General features: G+C 35.2%; 1 protein-coding gene across 6 annotated transcripts in view; it reads right to left on the bottom strand.

The window, feature by feature from the left end:
* Positions 1–3,954: 3,954 nt before the first annotated feature.
* Positions 3,955–22,463, bottom strand: part of PTBP3 (polypyrimidine tract binding protein 3) — a 90,461-nt gene continuing 71,952 nt past the window's right edge. For all 6 annotated transcript variants that reach the window (XM_070375104.1, XM_070375103.1, XM_070375106.1 and 3 more), the window contains 7 exons: positions 19,242–19,319; positions 16,968–17,113; positions 16,692–16,725; positions 13,703–13,795; positions 12,759–12,975; positions 9,241–9,318; positions 3,955–9,106 (listed from right to left, as the gene is read on the bottom strand). In XM_070375104.1, coding sequence (XP_070231205.1) covers positions 8,974–9,106; positions 9,241–9,318; positions 12,759–12,975; positions 13,703–13,795; positions 16,692–16,725; positions 16,968–17,113; positions 19,242–19,319 — 779 coding nt within the window. In that variant the 3' untranslated portion in view covers positions 3,955–8,973. The remainder of the gene's footprint in view (positions 9,107–9,240; positions 9,319–12,758; positions 12,976–13,702; positions 13,796–16,691; positions 16,726–16,967; positions 17,114–19,241; positions 19,320–22,463) is intronic.

Raw genomic sequence — 22,463 nt, 5'->3', positions numbered from 1 at the left:
TTTCTTTCACCAGTGTTTTCTAGTTTTCTATACATAGGTCTTTAGTTTCTTTAGGTAGATATATTCCTAAGTATTTTATTTTTTTCATTGCAATGGTGAATGGAATTGTTTCCTTAATTTCTCTATTTTCTCATTATTAGTGTATAGGAATGGAAGGGATTTCTGTGTGTTGATTTTATATCCTGCAACTTTACTATATTCATTGATTAGTTCTAGTAATTTTCTGGTGGAGTCTTTAGGGTTTTCTATGTAGAGGATCATGTCATCTGCAAACAGTGAGAGTTTTACTTCTTCTTTTCCAATTTGGATTCCTTTTATTTTTCTGCTCTGATTGCTGTGGCCAAAACTTCCAAAACTATGTTGAATAGTAATGGTGAAAGTGGGCATCCTTGTCTTGTTCCTGACTTTAGAGGAAATGCTTTCAATTTTTCACCATTGAGGATAATGTTTGCTGTGGGTTTGTCATATATAGCTTTCTGCCAATACTTTTGTATAAAGTCTCCTCTTAGGGTGCCAGGGAGCTAGGTAGGTTTTCCCGGCTTTTCTTGATGGAAGTGTGTAAGGAGTTAGATATCAGATAGGCCATCAGATTCGGCTTTTATTTGCAAAAACAAAACTAAAATGTACTACTGAAATCTTTCCTGAATCTAGTGGGGTGTAAAACCATTCAAAAAGGTAACATTTATTTGAAAACACTGTTTTTTTTTGTGTTGTCAGAGAAACATTTTTCCCATAGGTATGCCATGGTCAGAGAAATGCAATATATAGATGTGGAAGAGTGTCATGATGAGACTCAGTACATGCTATCTTGAGTACTTTATAAAATGGCCCTCCTGGGTAGAATAATCAGCTGACTTAAGTAAGCAAAATGGTTTACAGCTCCTTGCTCAATTATAACCATTTTTCAAATTCTTTTAAATTGACATAATACACAGATAAATGCACAAATTTTAAGTGTACAAGCTCAATGAATTATCAGAAAGTAAGCACTCCAGGATAACCGGAACAAAATTTAAAAAATATTAACCACACATCAGAAACCTCTCCTCATGCCCTCAATTACCTGTTCCTGAACTTGATATAAATAGAATTACACATTATATATTCATTTTTTGTATGGCTTCCTTTGTTCAACATCACATTTGAGAGATTCTTTCCTGTAGCTTTACTGTGTTCACTTGTATGAAGTATTCCACTATAAAAATACATCTTTATGAACTTCTTTCCCACAGTGCCTGTTGTCCTAATGTGACTTTGCCTAACATTTATGTAACTAATACTGGCTTTCATTTGGCTAAAAACAATCTCTTAACAGGTTAGAATTTAATACTTGTTTTCTGCAGGATCAAGGACTGGGGTAATTCCATAACTTTAGGCATAGAGCAAGGATATAGGTGCTTTACTTAATCAAACGATGTGCAACTTACTCCAACAAAACCACTGAATCTTTCCCTGTTACCCTGTGTATATCCTTAGAACAAAGACAGGAATGAAGAAAATACAGAGATATCCATGGGACATTAGAATCACTAATTTTTTTCTATTTAATCATACTTTTTTATACTAGCAGAGGTAGGAATTCTATATCAGAACCCTATGATTATGAATGTGGTAATTCTAAGAAAATGATTAGAATTTTATCAGCTCAACATAAATCAACAGAAACATATAGTGAAGAATTCCACCAGAAGTGGCATAGAAAAAAATTCACTGATGTACAACCACAGAGAGAGTAAACAAGGCGGGTTTACTTCCAACTATTCCTAACAGCATCTCAGTTTAATTATCTGCAAATATTGGGCATTAAAAATTGGGTACAGCTTATTTGATAGTGTTGTTTCTACAATTGTTCTTCAAGTAATGGTATATGTCTTAGAAATGATCCTTGTCCTGAAATGGCTTACTTTCTAGAGATAGCTATCACACAGTATGTGTTCCTACATGTTCATAATTAGCTGTAGGATAGCTTTAGCCATATATATATTCTGATTAGAATGGCCTAGAGAGGCCTCATGATCCCTTTGGGGAGCTTCCCATTGAAGGCAAGAGTTCAAGGCTATTTGACTTATGGATTTAGACTGACATTTCTACTAGATTACACAGTTCTTAAAAGGTAAATCATGATATCTCTAACTTTTCATTATCTTTCCCAGCACATAGCTTAATTCTGGTACGATCAGTACTTGGTGAGCTGAATTGTGTCCCCTCAAAATTCTTCTACTGAAATCCTAACCCCCAGTATCTCAGAATGTAACCATATTTGGAGATAGAGCCTGGAAAGAGGTAATTAACAGCTCAATGGGGTCAGATTCAGTTCAGTTCAGTCGCTCAGTCGTGTCTGACTCTTTGTGACCCCATGAATCGCAGCACGCCAGGCCTCCCTGTCCATCACTAACTCCCGGAGTCCACTCAAATTCATGTCCATCGAGTCAGTGATGCCATCCAGTCATCTCATCCTCTGTCGTCCCCTTCTCCTCCTGCCCCCAATCCCTCCCAGCATCAGGGTCTTTTCCAGTGAGTCAACTCTTCACATGAGGTAGCCAAAGCATTGGAGTTTCAGCTTTTAGCATCAGTCCTTCCAATGGACACCCAGGACTGATCTCCTTTAGGATGGACTGGTTGGACCTCCTTGCAGTCCAAGGGACTCTCAAGAGTATTCTCCAACATCGCAGTTCAAAAGCATTAATTCTTCAGTGCTCAGCTTTCTTTATAGCCCAACTCTCACATCCATACATGACCACTGGAAAAACCATAGCCTTGACTAGACGGACCTTTGTTGGCAAAGTAATGTCTCTGCTTTTTAATATGCTATCTAGGTTTATCGTAGCTTTTCTTCCAAGGAGCAAGAGTCTTTTAATTTCATGGCTGCAATCACCATCTGCAGTGATTTTGGAGCCAAAAAAAATAAAGTGTGACACTGTTTCCCCATCCATTTCCCATGAAGTGATAGTTTATAGAAGTTTACAAAAACTGTTTTGGCCATAGGGTTATTTTATCTTTCCCTGATAAAAATGCCTCTAGATCTAAAAGAAAAAAAAAAATTTGACCTAGTTACATTCATGGAGACAATAGATTTTTAGATGAGCAAATATCAGTAGTAGTTAAGAGTCTTCTATGCCATTAAAAATAATCACACACACATAAATTTCCACTTGCAAAAGATCTAAGAATAAAAGATTAAAATAAATGACTGCTTAGACTCCCAAAATCCAATAATACTTTAAAGAACCTAGAAATAAAACATTTTTGTCTATGGAAAAGAAATATATAGGCAGCTGGTAACTATGTTACCCTTTAATTGAAAAGAACACAAACTTGGTTTGAGATCACACCTCATGTCTCAAAATTTATGTATATTAGCTCCCTAGGGAAGCCAAAAACTGGAAAAAATGTTCCAACTCTTGTTTGGCATTGTACATATATTGTCTGTGTGTGTGAAAGAGAGAGACAGAAAGGAGAGAGAGAGATATATACACACAGAGAGCAAAAGACAGCATTCATGCAAATATACCAACGTGTACTCATACAGAGGGAGTGTGCCATTTACAAAGCTACTTGTAGGATGATTAGAAAAGCACTTTGTTTCCCAAAATGAGAACTGTTCCTGAACTAAAAAAGAGATGATCAGCAAACTTAGGGTCGTTTAGTTTTTAAAGCTGTGTGCACATGTGCTTGCTATGCTGTAACAAGTTTAGATGGATGGTTATGAGAAAGAAAAGAAAATATGACATCATTAGAATTACAGGTAAGACAAGGGAAAACCCAAAGTACAGACAAGAACACAGAAATATTTTAAGAGAGTACAGATGTCATGACATTTATTAAAAGGCATGCTACAATGCTATACTTGTTAGGAAAAGAGTAGAGATATCAATAGTCAGCAAATATACAAACTGAACGAAAATGGAATATACTGTAGTGTACAGAAGCTTTAATTAACCATGCACTACGCACTTAGAAAATATGTTTTTTAATATTTTATCATCTCTTTGCATTTATAACATGATTCACTTCAACAATCACAGAATCCTTTTCTTCCAAAGCCACAAACTGTGTTACAAATGAAAGCTGGTACTGCAGCTTATCAAAATATACAAGACAATTGATGTTTTATATAAAACCACTTTGTATGTCAACTTGTTCCCTAAAACCGCTTTTTTCCCCCCTTTTTTGGCCTGGTTTAAAAAAATGTTGTTACAAATATTTACAGCATTTACTTCTGTTAGATGAACATTCTTACAAACTGAAAAAGGGAATTTTATGAACAGACCACATAAAACACAAGACAATGTCAGAGGCTCCTAGCTGTGCTATTTTTTTTTTTCCTTAAATACAGTACTGAAAATGCCCATCGAACCCTTATCATCTAATCCATTCTGTTCACATTTAAACTCCCATTTTCTCTAAGTAGTCTATTCACCGATAGGAAATAGAAAGTAAAGGCCGCTTTGCACTGCGTCTTCTTTCAGAAAGGAGCTTGGGAAAAAATGCTTAACAGAAAGGAGTCAAAACCAGAACAGTCAGTCTTTGGTCAGAGCAATGAGGTGACATTTTGATGCAAAACTCTGCTTGGTTAGCAATCTTTATAATTAGTACTTTTTGGATGTGGGATGAATTTTTTAAAGATCTGGGTATCAATGGTAAAGGGAAGAAAGGCCAGAGTATGATTTTTTAAATGACATCAAAAATAGTTATTTAAATATTTATTATTACAACTACTACACAGATTCAAGAACTAAAAATAACCTAAACACAACAACAACAAAAATCTGTTTACAGTGCTGATTTCAGCTTGCCATAAGCAGCTTTCAACCATGACTATTATCACCAAGGTCACTGGGCCAGAAAAATACCCCTGTTCTCTGGAACACATGCCTCAGGTTACAGAAATGAAGATGACTACCACAAAGACTCCGAGCAGCTCTGTTCTTGGGCCTGCACATGCTATGAATATTATGTGAGGAAGGCAAAAAGCATAACTGAGACTTCATTTTACAGTTACAACTGTTTCCTTGAAAGAATGGTCTGTGGGATAACATTCTTTTAAAATTATATAGTATGCATTTCCTGAAAACCAGAATGTTGATACTACCACCTAAACCTCATTAGGAAGAAAGATCAATTAAGACTACTGAAGAAGGCACATACACTTTGGTCCTGTTTCTTTCGTTCTTCTCCCTCTATAAAACCCCCCAAACTGATATTTTAGTAATTTTCTATTTTTTAAACTATTCACAACTAGCTGTTAAAATTTGCTCTGAAAAAAGACTGCAAATAGTCTTCTAAATAATAACACAGCTGAATTAAGAGACAGCTGAATTACATTTTCTTTAAGGGAAAAGTTTTGTGCAATCTAATGGTATTTCTTTTCAGCACAATAGTAGATTATTTTAAGTCTGGCAGTTTTATTCTTGTTAATAACAGATCAAGACAAAGGAAAGGTTAAGAACGCTTTTACCCATAGTCATGCTGTCTTTTTGGTTTTAAAAATAGCAATACACACTAGTTTTTCTGAGAGATAGCCTGACAACTTGGCAAACAGGGTTTTTAAGTGACTCACTGCGGGCAGGGGACACATACTTTTGAGCTTGTCATCTTTCGTCCAAAAAATATTTAGTGGGAACAGAAGGGGAATTACATGATAATACAATCAGTGCATAACCTGCCTGCTTAATAACATGGAAGTTTCCAAAAGTTTATATAAAACTGAACAGAGACATTCATGGGCACTACTTCTAATCAACTGAAGCAGAACCTATGATGACCATACTAGGTGGAGCCAAAGAAACACTGCTTCCATAAGGAATCAGGCAGGCAAAAACTGTGTCTCTAAAAACTGTGAGATTTGCCAACTTTCAACAACAAAATCAGAAACATTACTGCAACTAACATCACAACTTAGCCTTAAACAAAGAATTTACTGCATTCTGTAGGAACTACTGGGCAATTCTGATACTTTCCAGGAAGTTATCAAATTATTAAGCTTATTTTCCTATTTGTATCTCACACAAAACACAATTTACTACTATGCAAGTTATTTAAATCTCAAAGTAAAACTTTTTGGCATAAATTGCTACCGTTTAATGTGTACTGCTATTTTTTTCTCAGAGTTTCATACTATGGGTTTTTGTTGGTTATTCATTTTGTACTGCTATTTTTAAAAGTCCTGAATATATATAATTTGTGTCAAAGTCAGACACCTCCAAAAATAAGACAATTCTCCTGGAAATAAAGTAAATAAACTTTAAAATAGGATACTACGACAGCTCAACAACAACAAAACATTGCTTAGCAGATATCAACTAATTGCATGCCAAAACAAAAAATACAAAGATCTAGTTTTTTCACTGCCCTGATATTTTTAAATCTTTTTACAGAAACTATGTCAACACAAATACTGTAGACCTCTATAATTCAAAGAGCAAAGAGCCCAATATGGACAACATCCATGTGCTACAGCTAATTTTAGACACAAATTGATGGTTTTGAACACACTGTTTTAAATAAGAATATCTCACTTTTCCAAATCTTAATTTGATTAATGTTTTTGGTCAATAATTTAAGATGCATGTAATGTACATATGTATGTACAACATTAGAGGAGTGTATGTATGTATATACACTCATCTATACACACATACACATACACACACAAAGCCCTGAAAAGGATTCAAATGTTCTCTCTCAAATATAAAGGCCATTTCCTACTTCAAAATTACATTCAACACCATTTATGATCTCCCTTCTGCTACAATTCTGCTACACTTACACTGAATGTTATGAGAATCATGAATTGAAACTACACAGTAATTCCTAACTCAAAAAGAAAAAAAAATTCCAATTTAAAATATAACTGAAAATTACAATAGTGCTTGTAAAGAAGGAAAAATTGAAGCAAACTTGGAGTGATTTCTTAAAGAAATTGGTTTTTCTCCCTTCCCTCTTACTCAGTGTTTTGGTAAAAATATATTTCATAAGTGAAAAAAAAAACTAGATAAATGATTATACCGATCAGCCAATACTAAAACTGATCCATTCGAAAGATCTCAATTTAGTGTCCTTCATTTTCTACCGACTAATTGCTGCTCAGCGTTGAGGGAATTTTGCTTTTGAACAATCCAGAATGTCTTTTGTATTCTCCGAATATTTTTGCAAAATTGTTTTTGTTAAAACTTTCCTGTTTAATTTAATAGCTGGAATATAATACGAGATTGAGATATTCTTCTAAAAGGTGAGATGAGCCACTCTGAGAATCTGAGAAAAGTGAAAAAGGAATAGACAAAAACGACCCTTTTAACAAATTCTGCTTTAAAAAATCTACTCAAGCACTGAAGGAATAAGTAATCAATGCCAAGTATCTAATTTAAAAGAAACAGTTTTACATTATACAGTCACTGAAACAACATTAAAACGTATGCTTACGTTCAACTAGAGAGAGAGAGGGACAGAGTATGAGAAAGAGCCCACTCCTCATACACCACCTATGTGGGCACTCACTCAGTACTCAGCTTCATTAGCCAAGAAAAGCAAGTTCTCACTTGAGTATATGACAAAAACCAAGCAATCCTGAGACAAATTCTAATGGATAAAGATTAGACAAGATCCAGAAACGGAGACTGCATTTTATAGCCCCCAACTGGTATGCTATAACTGCAATGACCACTGCTGGTCACAATATGAAGAGGCCTACAGGTGTGCACTGAGTTATTCCCCAAACCATTTAACCCTTCCCCACCCCACCTCTACACCAAAGCACCAAAAATTTGAATAGAAACTATTACTTCTTGAAAAATCACTTAAAACTGCAATTAAAAAAAAAAAAAACAACTTTAAAATTCTTGCCAAAACAAGGAAAAGAAAAAACAAATGCTCAACAAGCCGACAATATAGCTTTTAAGATACTTAGATAAAACTCTAACCTATTATATCATAAGCACATAATAAGGCACATAATAGGAAATTAAGTAAATACACAGTAATTCTGAATAAGTATTAGAGATTATAGTGGTACAAAAAACCCTTGAGATTAATTTTTTTTCTAAAAGAAGACTTTACCAAAAATAACTTTTAAAAAATCTGTCAAACCATATAATAGACCTGAATATTTTCCTTAAGACTGTAAACTTTTTTTTTCTGAAAACAACTGTAAAAAAGTAGTTTATAAGTAGGATTATTTTTCTTTTTAAATTTTCCAAGATCATATTACTAGGCAACTGTCATTGTGAAATTTAAACCATGATTTTCCCAAATAAAATGAATTATTCTGACCCTTAATAGATCCTGGTTGGATTCCATGTAATTTCCCTGGAGACAATTGAGACATTTCATTCTCCAAATAGTTTTAAAAAGTTAAAGATATGCAAAGGAGTGTCTTACAGTGGGAAAAAAATAATTGAAAGAAAACATGCAAGTTTATCAATTTGCTTCCAATACAACCCCATTTATGTATAATAAGTATCAATATATGCCAAATAACTGTTATAACTTATAAGAGAACATAGTTTCCTACAGGACTCAAACTTCTGAATCATAAAGTTAAAAACTTGGTTATAGGTCATTTAAATTACTTATGCCAAGTAATTTTAAAAGTCTGTATGTTTAAATTTTTCAAAGTACAAAGGAGTTTAGAAATGTTGTATAAGGCTGATCTGGACCCAAATTAAAAGAGTCTGTCCTCTTGAAATCCAATTTAATACAGGGAATTAAATTATTGGAAAAAAAATTTTTCCTGAAGATTATTTTCATTTTAGAAACAATGGTACAAAGGAAAAACACACCTCTGATGACGTACTGGCAGAGGGGAGAAATGGGAAAAGAGAACATCCCTTGATTTTTTTTAATATACTTTAACATCAAAGTCAGAAAGAGTTATTTTTGAAAAAGAGGCAAAATTGGTCTTGAGCTGCTTCAGTCTATGTCTGAAGGTTTTACTGAAATTATGGTTCAGTCTTAGGAGAAAAATTCAAAGAAAAGTCAGATTGTAGATTTTGAGAAGGAAACTCTGAGGTGATGATTTTCTCCAAGGTCATGGTTATGAAGCTCAATGAGGGCCTGGATTGCTTCTTCCACAGATCCCAACTGAATGAGTGCCATTTTGCGATCTTTCCTAAAGTGGCAGAAGAAACAGAAAAAGTACACAGAATTAATTTTGCCTACAAACCTCTTCCCCAACCCTAGAAGATTTCATTAAATTACCATAAACATTTGCAAATCATGTATTTTTTAAGAGAATGGACTTACTGGAAGAATTTAAAAGCCTTCACTGAACATCCAGCTTCTGTGAAAAGATTCTTCAGGTCATCTACTGTAACAGAGGGGCTGTGAAAACATCATCACAGAGACAGTCAACTATCTTATCCCTAATTTTCAAATGAAGCAATGATTAATTCCTGACATCATCAGGTCTCTAGAATACCTCACATTACAAAGAGCATAAAGCCATGCAATGAAGACATGATTTGCAAGTGCCCTTAAAGACCTTCAAGGTTGGGCTTCCGCAATGGCTTAGTGGTGAAAAATCTGCCTGCAATGCAGAAGATGCAGGAGACTTGGGTTTGATCCCTGGGTTGGGAAGATCCCCTGGAGGAGGAAAGAGCAACCCACTCCAGTATTCTTGCTTGGAAAATCCAATGGTCAGAGGAGCCTGGTGGGTTTTCCATAGAGTCGCAAAAAAAAAAAAAAAAAAAAAAGATGTTCAAGATTGATGCATGCATGTCTTCAGACAATGGAATGTTGTCTCAATTCTTTTGCATAAGACATGGGCAGTACCTAAAGAACAAGAAAATCTTTCTATATTTACTCTTTCAATGGGATTATTACCCATACGGCTTTAGTACCTAACTAGTACTTCCAATGGAGAAGGCAGCGGCACCCCCTCTAGTACTCTTGCCTGGAAAAAAATCCCATGGACGGAGCAGCCTGGTAGGCTGCAGTCCATGGGGTCGCTAAGAGTTGGACACGACTGAGCGACTTCACTTTCACTTTTCACTTTCATGCATTGGAGAAGGAAATGGCAACCCACTCCAGTGTTCTTGCCTGGAGAATCCCAGGGATGGGGGAGCCTGGTGGGCTGCCGTCTATGGGGTTGCACAGAGTCGGACACGACTGAAGCGACTTAGCAGCAGTACTTCCAAGCCCCTTCCCTAGCTCTGATTTGTCTTCTATAGTCCACTACTAGTCCAGTGTATTTTTAGTACTAATCCAGTACCTTTTCAATTACATTCAGGATAATTACAAACATGTATATGCGCCAATTATATTCAAAAGTAGCCCCCAATTACACTTGCCTCCTAGTATTTATACCCTTTGGGTACTCCTCTCCCATACAGAATAAGGATGTCCTCTGTAACCCTCAGGGTATTACAGAAATGACACGTGACTTCTGAGGCTTAGAGACACTGTGATTTCCACCTTGCCCTTTCTTGAATGATTAGCTCAGGAAGAAACCAGCTGCCTTTTCATGAAGACAGTCAAGTAGCCCTATGCACAGGTCTTTGTGGCAAGGAACTGACTAAGCATATGAAGGAGCCACTTTGGAAGTGGACTCTAACCCCATTACAGCCTTCAGATGCTATTTTGTGAGAGAATCAGCCAAAACCTAAACCACTTCTGGATTCCTGACTCACAGTAACAGTTTGAGATAAAGAACATCTACTACTGTGTTAAGCTTTAGGTTTTGGAGTGATCTGTTGCACAGCAGTGGACAACTAATACAGTGGTCTACCACATGACAGTCAATGGACTAAAAGTAGACTCTTCGTCATTTCACAACTACCAGCAAGGATGGTCTTACAGAACAACAACTGGCTCTGCTAGGAGAGAGATTCGAATTCATGTTCACCTGGTATGTCACTCCTGAGTAAGTTACTTAATCTGAGCCTCTCACTTTCAGTGTTAAAATGAAACTAACAACCTTTACTCCAAGGGTTATTATGGATAAACTGCTAAGACAGAACACAGAATGGTGGATACCAAGGACAGGGTAGAGAGAAACAGAGAGATACTGTCTAATGGATACAGAGCTTCAATTTGAGATGATGACAAGGATTTACAGATGGATACACGTGATGGTTGAACACTATGAAAGTATATAATGTGAGTGTACACTGAAACACACACTCAAAAGTGGTTAAAATGGCTATGTATTTAACCACAATTTTAAAAAGATTATTATGGAGATTAGATGAGGTAATGCATGTAAGACACCAGCACAGTGCCCGATACTTGGTAGATGGTTAAAAAATACATTAACATTCTTTCTCCTACCTACATGTCCAGTGTAGGATACAACCTGAAACCAGCTCCTGGATAAATGTCCTTAAGAGGGAGCCTGCTTTAGTCTTTAAATATGTTGCCTCTCTCCCTCATTCTGTAGTAATGAGGTGCTAAATTTCTAGACGCACATAATTGAGTTTTCTTTTCTAAAGCGACTCCTCCTGTTGCCTGGAAGGCATAAGGCTTGAGCCACTGCCCAATTCAGATGCAAAGTTTCTCCATGTGCCTAACTGGAGACTAGTGAGGAGCCTGGGCATTCAACAGTATTTTAAACAATTATTTTTTGTTCCCATTCAACGGCCATTCTCATTTTCAGAAATGTCCCAGAACTGTACCCTTTTCCATTCCCTTTTAACTTTTCACACACATGCTGGCATACAACTATACCCCCCAGCTTTTACCCTTTCTTTCCAAAGCTATCCTCCTCCATGTTATATAAAACTGTCATCTTTTTTGGTCAAGGATTTCACAAATTAAAACTGGGATTTCCAGTTTTACATTTCTTAGGCTTTGATGACCATACAGTCTCTATTCTAACAATTCAGCTTTGTCGTATTGGCTCAAAAGCACCCATAGCTAATACATAAATCAATAAATGTGGCTGTGTTCTCTGAAACTTTTCTCATGGAAGGTGAAATTTTATGCAGTTTTCTCAAATCACGAAATATTATTCTTTTGTTTTTCCCCAACCACTGAAAATGTAAAAACTGATCTTAGCTCATGGGCCTTACAGGTGGATTTGACCCATGGGCTGTAGTCTGTCAATCTCTAAGCTAGATGATGACTGAAGAACAAGTCTGCTACAACACTGGTTACTACAGACTGGTTATAAGAAAATAATTTCTAGCTTTTAGATATATATGTGGCTTGTAGGTTAAAAAACAGAGAATTCAGTTTTACCAAATTCTTGCGTGCCTCTGACTCTTTGTAACCCCATGAGCTGTAGACAACCAGGCTTCTCTGTCCATGGCATTTTCCAGGCAAGAATACTGGAGAACGCTGCCATTTTCTACTCTAGGGGATCTTTCCAACCCAGGGGTTGAACTTATGTCTCCTGTGCCTCCTGCACTGGCAAGCAGATTCTTTACCACTGAGCCACCTGGGAAGCTTACCAAATTCTTAAAAACATAAATTATTTGATTTTGCTATGCTGGTTGCTGAAAGGTCTTCACTTCTACAGAAGGATGAATAAGTCTGTACCAATGGAATATCTCTGCATAAATGTAATTTTGCCCTTCTATAACTGAAAGGTAACTAGTTGCTAATTCCCTGTTTGGAAAGAAAAATTTTAAACACTGCTACCTTTACTTTTGGAGTGTAAGTTTAGATAAATTTCTTAAGACATGATGGCAAATAAATCATCTGACAAGAAATCAGTGAATTTCTACTACTACGTTAACAATAATTTCAGTTTTTATCTCCCCAAACCATATACTCTAGATTATTTATCATTGAAATGAATAGTAACAAATTAAGATACATACGGGATGTTGGAAAGATGCAGAGTAGCTGACGGGGGAAAAATATTCTGGAAGTTTTTAGAGCCAGGTTTTTTAAAGCGATGCAAAGGACTATTGCTAAAATCCTTAGTCAGACCTTGGTCTTCTTGTCCCTCTCGAGGAAGCTGAACCGCCTGATGCTTGGACAGTGTAGCACGAAGCACTTTCCCATAAAGTCTTTGACCGCTCAGATGATTCATTGCTGGTGCATAAGAAGAAAATAAGGAAATCCTGGGTATTAAGGTAGAGTCTCTGTAAAACTATCATAATTCTTTTTATTTAGTCATTTAAAATTATATTGTCAGTTTGAGGGCTTAAATAGTTTTAAATTTAAAAACTCTTACATATGAAAATATATTAAATGAGTTGGTTTTACCATAAAGAAATGCAATACAACAAAAAATACCTATTTTCCTAGCAGAGTGCTAAAACGTTTCAGAATGCCTGAAATATAACACGAGCTCAGGAAATGGCTACTGAATAAATTAATCTCAAGTAAAGCTTTTTAAAATAAATATCTGACTAGTATATTTCAACAGCCACTATAATAATGAATGGTGAGATAGCAAAATGACACTTTCTTGCACTATCATTATGAACTTTTAAGCAACAGTTCTAGAAAACTTAAAAGGAAAACAAACACGCAAACGAAAGAAAACAAGTCATGTTTATTAGTTTAAAGCTAATGGAAAAATCCTAGAGTCAAAGCTCTAAACATCAATGATATGTTCAAACAGATAAATGCACTTCAAAGAGTTATAAACATTTTAAAATCTTAAAATGTAAGCAGATCCAAATAATAGTGCAGACACTGACATAAAGAGGAACTCCTTCTACTTAAGCCGTAAGTTTACTTCATAGGAAAATTCACATACAAAAGGAGCATATAATATGTACATATAATAAGGACTATTATTAATCACTAGTACCTAGTTGAGCTTGATTTGCATCTGCCATCTGAACCAATGCGTTTTCTTTCTTATTAAACATTATCTTCACTCGATGTACATCACCATATACTCCTAATTAAAAAGACAAAACAGTTTTTTAGTGTTGACTGTAGTGTTCAATTAATTTTACCAATATATTTAAAGAAAGCTTCTTTTCTCATGCTATATGCTTTCCCTGAGCAATTTCATATATATGCTCCCAAATTTGTATCTATATTTTAGATTTATTAATCCCTTCACGTGGATGTCCCATAAATACTTCAAATTTAATATATTCCGAATCGACTCATCTCCCCTTTTTGTCCCCTCCTATGTTCATGAACTCTCTTGATAAACAGTATCATCATGCATGTATTTGCTCTGGTCAGACACCTGGGAGTCATCTTTTGACCTATTCCTTTCCCTAAGTTCTTACATCCTATCAACTACCAGTACTCATTGATTCTATGGCCTAAATACCTCTCACATTTGTCCACTTTCCCCATCCTCCCTACCATCCAAGCTATTATCACTATTTCACAACTGGACAATCACAATAGCCTCCAAACTGATCTCATTACATCCAATTTTTCTATACTAGTGTTCCCCAAAGTGGGTCCCACATCCCAAAAAGCAGACAAAATGATTCACTGGGGTGTGGGAGGATTGAAAGTGAAAGTCGCTCAGTTGTGTCCAACTCTTTGTAACCCTATGGAGAATACTGGAGTGGATAGCCTATCTCTTCTCCAGTGGATCTCCCGAACCAGGAATCAAACAAGGGTCTCCTGCACTGCAGGTGGATTCTTTATCAACTGAACTATCGGGGAAGCCCGAGAGGATAATAAACTGTTATTTATCCTGATTTGTTTATATAAACCAATGTGAAAAACTACATTTTACTAATTTTAAACATATACAAGAAATTATAGATGGAAATTTTCTACAGTGTGAAGGACATTTCCTCATCTTTTTCCATTTAGTGTGCTAAAATATATTGCAGTTCATGTGGAACAGGGTACCACCAATATCATAAAAATAAGATCCTTAAACAGCAGCACCATTACCATACTGTGTAACAGGATGAGAGAACAACTACGACAATCTTCAGGGCGCACATAGGAGAACTGGTTATCTCATGGGCAAGCCCCTACAAGCAACTAAACTGAGAGATAAACAGTAGCTAAAAAATATATATATATATATGTAAGTATCCCAAATTTGCTGTCCTTTTCAGAAATGACAAGTGGCTGAAATATTGTTGCTCAGTTGCTCAGTAGTGTCCAACTCTTTGCACCCCCATGGACTGCAACACATCAGGCTTCCCTGTCCCTCTTGGCCAAAATAAATAGCCTTTAAAAAATAACATACAATTTGTATTTCAAGCTGAGGGTAATTTTTTTCTAAATTAGTGAGAAATTAACTATTTTTGGAAAGAAATGTGCTCTGGCTACTAAAGAGACATATGAAAATTAGCATGAACATATGATTTTGTTACTGATAATCATATAAATGTATCATGAATTAAAACTATTATAGAAACTGCACCTGAGTATGAAGTATCTCTGTGGGGTGACAGAGATGTTCTCAAATTGAACTCTGGTGATGGCTGCACAACTCTGTACACTGACTAAAAATCACTGAGTTGTATACCTAAGTTAGTGAATTGTATGGCTGTAAATTATATCTGAAAGACACTGTAAAAAAAAAAAACCTATTATCCACTTTTTTGAAACGATTTCTATTAAAAATTTTTTCAAATGAAGATTAGTGAGTTTTAGCCCCATTATTCTAATACAATAGATTTCAAAATCAACTAATTTAACAAGAGGAAACATGGAACTTTTTCCAAGTAAAATACATCAAAATTTAGTGGATTAGACCAAAAAACTAGTATCTTAATTAGTATAGCAACAATGCAACACTTTCATTCATATCACATTTTTATATTTTTCAATTAAAATGTTTTCTTGGCCATGTCACGTGACTTGCGGGAGCTCAGTTACCCACCCAGAGACTGGACCCAGAACCTAGCAGTGAAGCACTGAGTCCTAACCACTGGACGGCCAGGGAATTTCCTCGTGTATCCTTATGAGGTATCTTTTTCAGTTTTGACAACCATCAAGTACAAAAATAAAGTGAATTTAGAATCAGATTTTGGAATACTGATTCAAAGTGAAAAAGATTTTTGAAAATAATGAAGCATATTAAATCTTATTTCTCACTAAATGTTAACAAGATTTTTATTTAAAAAACTTTCATTAATAAAAATCTTTAAAATATTAAACATTGCTTACTTCATGGTTCTTGTATTTCTGTTTGTAATATAAAACTATACATACAGAGTACAGTAAAAGATTGATGAAATTTATGATTAATTAATCATATATAGATTAGGAGTACATGTTAAATATTTTTTAACTGAGAGAGGTACACTATCAAAAAGTCTAGGGATTATTTTTAAAATCTCAATCTCATTATGGATTCCCATTGTTCTTAGGTTAAAAACCAAGTTCCTTAATATAGTTCACAAAGCTCTTAATGGCCTTGCTCCCTATTCGTCTGTCCAGCTTCAACAAGTCTCTCCCTTATACTCTCCACTGAGTTTCCTTATTTCCATGTTCCAAGAGCTCTGTCTCTCCCTGCCAGTATCTGTGAATGGACATTCGCCCTCCCTTTCTGCCTGGCTAACGTAACACTTCTTCATTTCTCACAAGTCAGCTTAACTATCATTTCTCTGTACATCACCTTTGATTCCCTCAGCAAGGTTAGGTCTTCCAGCTGTATGTTCTTATTACAACCTATATTTCCCTTTTTATAAAACATTGTTGTATCTATAACCACTTAACAAATGTTCCTTGTTATTCTATCCTCACTCTAATCGGCACACAGCAGTAGTAAGTATTACTGAATGATGCAATGGGCTCAATTCACATCATAGCTAACTTAAAAAAAAAAAACTAAAAACAGCAAAGCAAAAGAAATTACTTACCAAATAGTATAAAAAGTCCATGTGGCGTGATAAGCTGTTTGAAAAGGAGAACACAAAATGTAAGGGTCTCATTTAACTAAAAATTTTTAAAAGTTTACTTGTAAAAACGAGAGTTGACTGTGTTTAAAGTGTTGCTTTTTTACATGCTTCTTTATATATATTAGTGATGAACTTTAATACAAATTCTTAAACATTTCCATTTGAATTCAACTCGAAGTCAGAAGGTACAGTATTTCCTCCTGAAAGACTTTTTACGTATGATACTTTCCAACTCACATCAGGATTAAGATTGGTGACAAGCAGAACGGAATTTCCTGGCATCCCACCAGCCCCAGGAATGGCCATTCTTCCAGTGACAGCGGAGGAGGTGATTGCGAGGGGACCAAGCGCTCCGGGACCTAGTCCAGCTGGGACTGACAGACCTTTATGAAACAGCAAAAGCATTTTGCATTCTAGTTATCTGGAGAATTGGAACACTTGATGAGACTTAAGAAAACAAATGAATGAAAAAGCAAAAATAGAGAAGAAAATGCTTCAAAGCTACCCTAAGGATAACAAAGGTCAATCCAGACTCTGGAGGTAGAGCTTCTCATTTGTTGACATTATCATACTTAATACTCTATTATTTATATAACACTTTGCAGACCAACCAAATTCACCAGTCTTAAAGCCATGAGGTTTTTTAAAAGGGTCTATAACTACCAGTACTCCTTCTATTTCTTGAAATAGATATATTCCAATACATTTCTCTAAAGCAGATGAATTTTTATATTGACTTCTACCATTAAATCATATGTGTGTGTGTGTGTGTGTGTGTTTATATATATACATTTTAAAAGCCCTTCAGCAGAAGTCACATATATGCAAGCTAGGTAGTAATGCATGTTCTAAAACTGGACTGTGGTAATGACTGTACATCTCTGTAAATTTATTAAAAAATCACTGGGCTGTACATCTAAAACAGGTAAACTGTATACATATATTCTGCATGGGGAAAAAAACATTTTGTAACCTTGTAAAACATTATTACCATCAACAACAAATTTATGGAATTCAATATGCTTTTGGAGCAAGAATTTTCAGAGCTCTCTATTCCCTTAGATACTGCAGAAGCTACTGAAAGCCCTATGATACTGGAATATTGACACTACATACAATACATAAAACACTACACTTCCTCATAAGGTCCAACCATTTGTATTCTCAGCTTAAAAACTATATAAGATAAAATTCCAAACTGATGTAAAATGAGCCAATTCTTTAAGGTATTGATTCTTTAAGTTCAAAATTCCTTATAATAGAGTCTGGCCACTTCATCACAAATCATGTGTGTGCATACACCCCCTATCACACCTGGAAAGCCTTATCAACTCAGGAGCCCTCTTTATGCAGTTTTTTCCTCTTTTTTACCATCTACTACAGTGTCTTACAGATACAGCATGTCAAAAAAATATCTAAAATGAAGGAAACCATATATCACTACCTCCAAATGTGTAACTCTTGGGATCTTCAAATACATAAACACAATGTATAATGCCTTCATTTTAATGAGATAGATAAGATCACTCACTAATTAAACATATGTTAAAATGTCTTAAAACGACCAAATATCCTAAAAAATAAATCTCAACCTTTTAAATCACTTTCTTTTTAGTTAACTTCATCCTCTCTCCTGAAGAGAAGAGTTACAATTCCCAGACTTAGAAAGGGAGGATACTAAGATCATTGTCAGAAAGTAGCTATGCTGCAGTTTAAGATAGTTCTATTCACAGATCAGCTGGACGCTATAAAGGTAGTATGTAGACTAGACTTAACACTGCATCACTCTTCCAACCATCCACCTCAATTATTTTCTTTCAGCACAAAACCATAAAGTATTTTTTCTTATTATCAAATTCATTTTATTATTTGGAAGAGTTAGAGTCATTATCAAAGTATTAACTGATTGTTCTCTCTCTTAATTATTTTCATTAGCTGAAGAAAAAAATGTGTATACATGTATTTTTTTTCTGAAATAAAACAGCATGCATATCCTCTATAGTAATCTTCCAAACCCATTAATTTTTTTTTAAAAAGTACTTACAGATAAAATAGTCAATGTTTATTCATTCAAATGTTTGCTGTCTGCATAATAAGTACTGAATGTCATTAAAGGCAGAAGGACACAAAGATAAGTAAGACAGAAGTCTGTTTAACATGTAATTGAGCTGCTTATCAGCAAGCAGCTCATCTATTTATATAATAACCAAAGAGATAAACCTAAGGTTATTTAATATAGTCAACCTATAGTTATCTGGGCCAATGACAAGTATAAATGATGCAGAACAGATAATAGAATTTTAGTGTTGAGAATGAAACCAGAGAGAATTATTTATAAACACAAGGAAGCTGTACAATCGTCTATTGTCCATGAGCCACTTCCATGATTGATATACGTAATGCTTTTTTGGTAAATCCTTCAAACATGGTCATATCTTTCATTTTGATAAGTTCTAGAATATATAAATCATCATTAAGAAATCATTTCAACTTCATCTTTAAAAGAGTCACCTGTAGCTTGAGGAAATCCAATAGCGGGGGCAAATCCAGCAGCCCCTGCATATGGTGAGGAAATGATTCCTGGTGCACCTAATGGGGAAGAGAAGCTGAAATAAATACACTACCTTCTATAAAGATGGTTATCAACACAATAAAATGGCCATATGAGAGTATATTGTTGACAAAGAGATTCTAACACGGAGTAAAGATTTGTCCAACAGATGATCCTTGCTGTGTTGTATAAGAGCCTCTGCCACTTCTGGAGGCTAATCCCTTTCAACTGGGTTCAAGGTTCAAGACTACAGCTAGAATGTTATTAGTATTTCATTCTGAGTTATTAGTTTGCTACTTAGTTTTAGTTTATCTGGTTTTGTTATTTAGGTTGATATTCCTGCCCTTATTTAGAGCACTGTTTCTATGTAAAAATCATCAAATATTCACTAAACGATGCTGTACTGCTGGGGTACTGTGCTGATAAAAAGAAATATGAAATAAAAATCCTTGCCTTTGAGAGGCTTTACAAACTAAAATTATGAATTACAGAAGATTCACATGCTGAGGATCTAGAGGTTTAAATACAAATATACTGCAAGTGGTCTAAGAAGAAGGGATTGCAAAGACTCTCTGGGACTGTCTGAAGGCTTCTCAGGAAGTAAAACTTGAGCTGGACATTAAGTGAAAAGCAGTGCTTAGTGTGTACCAGATGCCAAACAAAGGCTGATATTCCTTCTCCATTTAGAAGCCTGGCGACTGTGCACCATCAACAAATACAGGAGTTAGCTCTAAATGGTGGAATCATTATTACTAAGAAAACAATTTGATTTAGGACAAATTAAGGTCGAGGTGATACTAAGACATTCAAATGGCAATGCCACAAGTGGAAATGAGGGGGTAAACTCGGAATTTCTAACTATTACAAGATACAGATTTGTAAATCATCTATATAGAAATAAATGTAAAAGCCATATGAAGAAGAACTCCACTAAAAATTTAGGGCACAAGACAAGAAATGAAGGAAGCTAAAAAGAGAGCCTGGGAGTATCAGGACACTTAAGTGGAAGATGAGCATTCTAAGGAAAAGAGACAGAGAACAGCCTCAGAAAACAAAACAATGAATCACAGTCCCTCAGGATCCAGAGACGGAATTTCAGGGAGAGGGTTCAGTGAAAGTCAGGGAGAGTGAGAAACATAAACGGGAAGCAATAGTTTAGAGCAATAGTGAGAAGCTAGACTGTATGAGTCAAAGGGAGGGATTTGGTGTTTTTTTTTTTAATGATAGGGTGATATGCATATTTATAGGAAGTATGTAGGCTGAATTTTCCAGAGAAGTTAAAAGATCACGTAAGTTTATTCTCTTCATTAAAGAGAATTATTTAACAGAATTTGTTAAATATGTGCTATGACTTATTAAAATAATTCAAGAAAACATAGTTATAAAGAGACTTCAGGGACAGAGCTAGCAGAGAGAACTGACAATAAATGAAGACACAAAAATGAGAACGGACAGAGTGATGAAATAAGAGAAATATCACTGAAAGCACATTAGGAGGCAAGCACCCCTCTGGCGCTAAGGAAGCACTGAGTAACACATACAAGAATCTCTGCCCTTGCTAAACCTATATTCAAGTAGGCTGAAGCTCATAGGTAAAATGATTCATTTTCAGAACAAATAACTATTTTAAGGCATAGAGGGAGACTTACCAGAGACACTTCAATATGGATATGAGTTATTATGAAAATTTACACTGGGAAGTTAAACGAAAGAAGAAATATGGTTGTCAAGTATTCACTTGACCCTTCCATCTAACTCTGGCTAGTTATGTGACTTGCAGTGTCTCCTGCAGAACATACATCTGTAGGCAACACCACGCACTCACATGATAGGAACACACAGACAGTCATGACATAGACTGCTATACAGAAGCGTTAAGAAGCATTATGGGTTTACACCAGTTCTCTGATTTCTTTCACCCTCTGCCATAAGAATGCCACGTCTCAAATGGAGTGACACCTTCAGCTTGGACCCTCGATCTAAAAGACATGTGAGGGAAGTTTGCAAAAGTTGATTCACAGTTGTTTAAGTGTCAGTTATGTGAGAGGAATAAACGTTAATTACTGTAAATCACAGATTTGTCAGAAAGGGAAGGGAGGTACTTTTAAAACAAAACAAGTCTAATACAAGTGGTTATGGGGGGGGTGCGGTATGAGGCAGAAGATATGCAGTAGGTTTGAGAGAAATGAGGAACATTTTTGATATTAACTCTCTTTGAACATTAAACAGCAATAAATGAAAGAACTGGCAAACTGTTCCAGGGCCAAATTTTAAATAACTGTTTCCAAGTACAAGAACATTTGTTAATATTTGACAAAAGAAACATTTGTAAAGTTTCCATAAATCTACATTCCTCAAGTAAGCAGGAACAGAAACATTTTAGCAAATTAACCTGTTAGACATTGGTTTACACAAACTTTAAAGGAAAAGGTTTAAGATTTGAATAGCTATATCACAGGTATTTTACATTTGGAAAATGTATTACCAATAGCAATTAAGGGAATACAAATAGATAACATTTTTATCTATGAAATCAGTTTATCAATGTTTCAGTGTTTCTCAGTGCTATTGTTTATAGTAGCAAACCCTAAAGAAACAAGCTTAATGTCTAAATTGGAGAATTATTATATAAATTATGAGTCACTAGACAAAATACAGAGACATTTAAAACATTACAAACAATATATATTATGGAAAAGAGGTCCAATTATTGTTTTTTAAAAATGTGGATATAGTAGCAGACTAAAGACCAACCTTGTGGCAGATATGTCCAATGAACAGTAAAAAGATCTTTTAAAAAAAAACAAAAAAACCTAACAGCCAACAAGATGATTAAGAGTAACCTGGCTAAAAACCTAACTCTATCAAACAGCTTTGGTTTTATCATCCTCACGCTTAATGGACAAGATGCAAATCCCAATGTTAGCCCAAGAGGAAGGAAGTCAACAGGAGACATCCATGACATTAATCCAACAGTATAAACCTAAAATAACCCATTCCATTACCTACTCCCCCTGCCTTCAGAAGACTACAAGGAAAGTTGACTTTGTGTCTAACAGAGAAGAGACAAAATAAGTTCTGAAAAGGTCTAACCAAAAGTAAGCTCTCATGCAAATTTTCAGCCTAAATTCACATTTCTTAGGAATTCAAGGGAAAATTAACAAAATTATGGATTTAGATTG

This window comes from Bos mutus, chromosome 8, assembly GCF_027580195.1.
Source record: "Bos mutus isolate GX-2022 chromosome 8, NWIPB_WYAK_1.1, whole genome shotgun sequence".
NCBI classification, from domain to species: domain Eukaryota; kingdom Metazoa; phylum Chordata; class Mammalia; order Artiodactyla; family Bovidae; genus Bos; species Bos mutus.
This window is presented reverse-complemented; position numbering and strand designations above follow the sequence as displayed.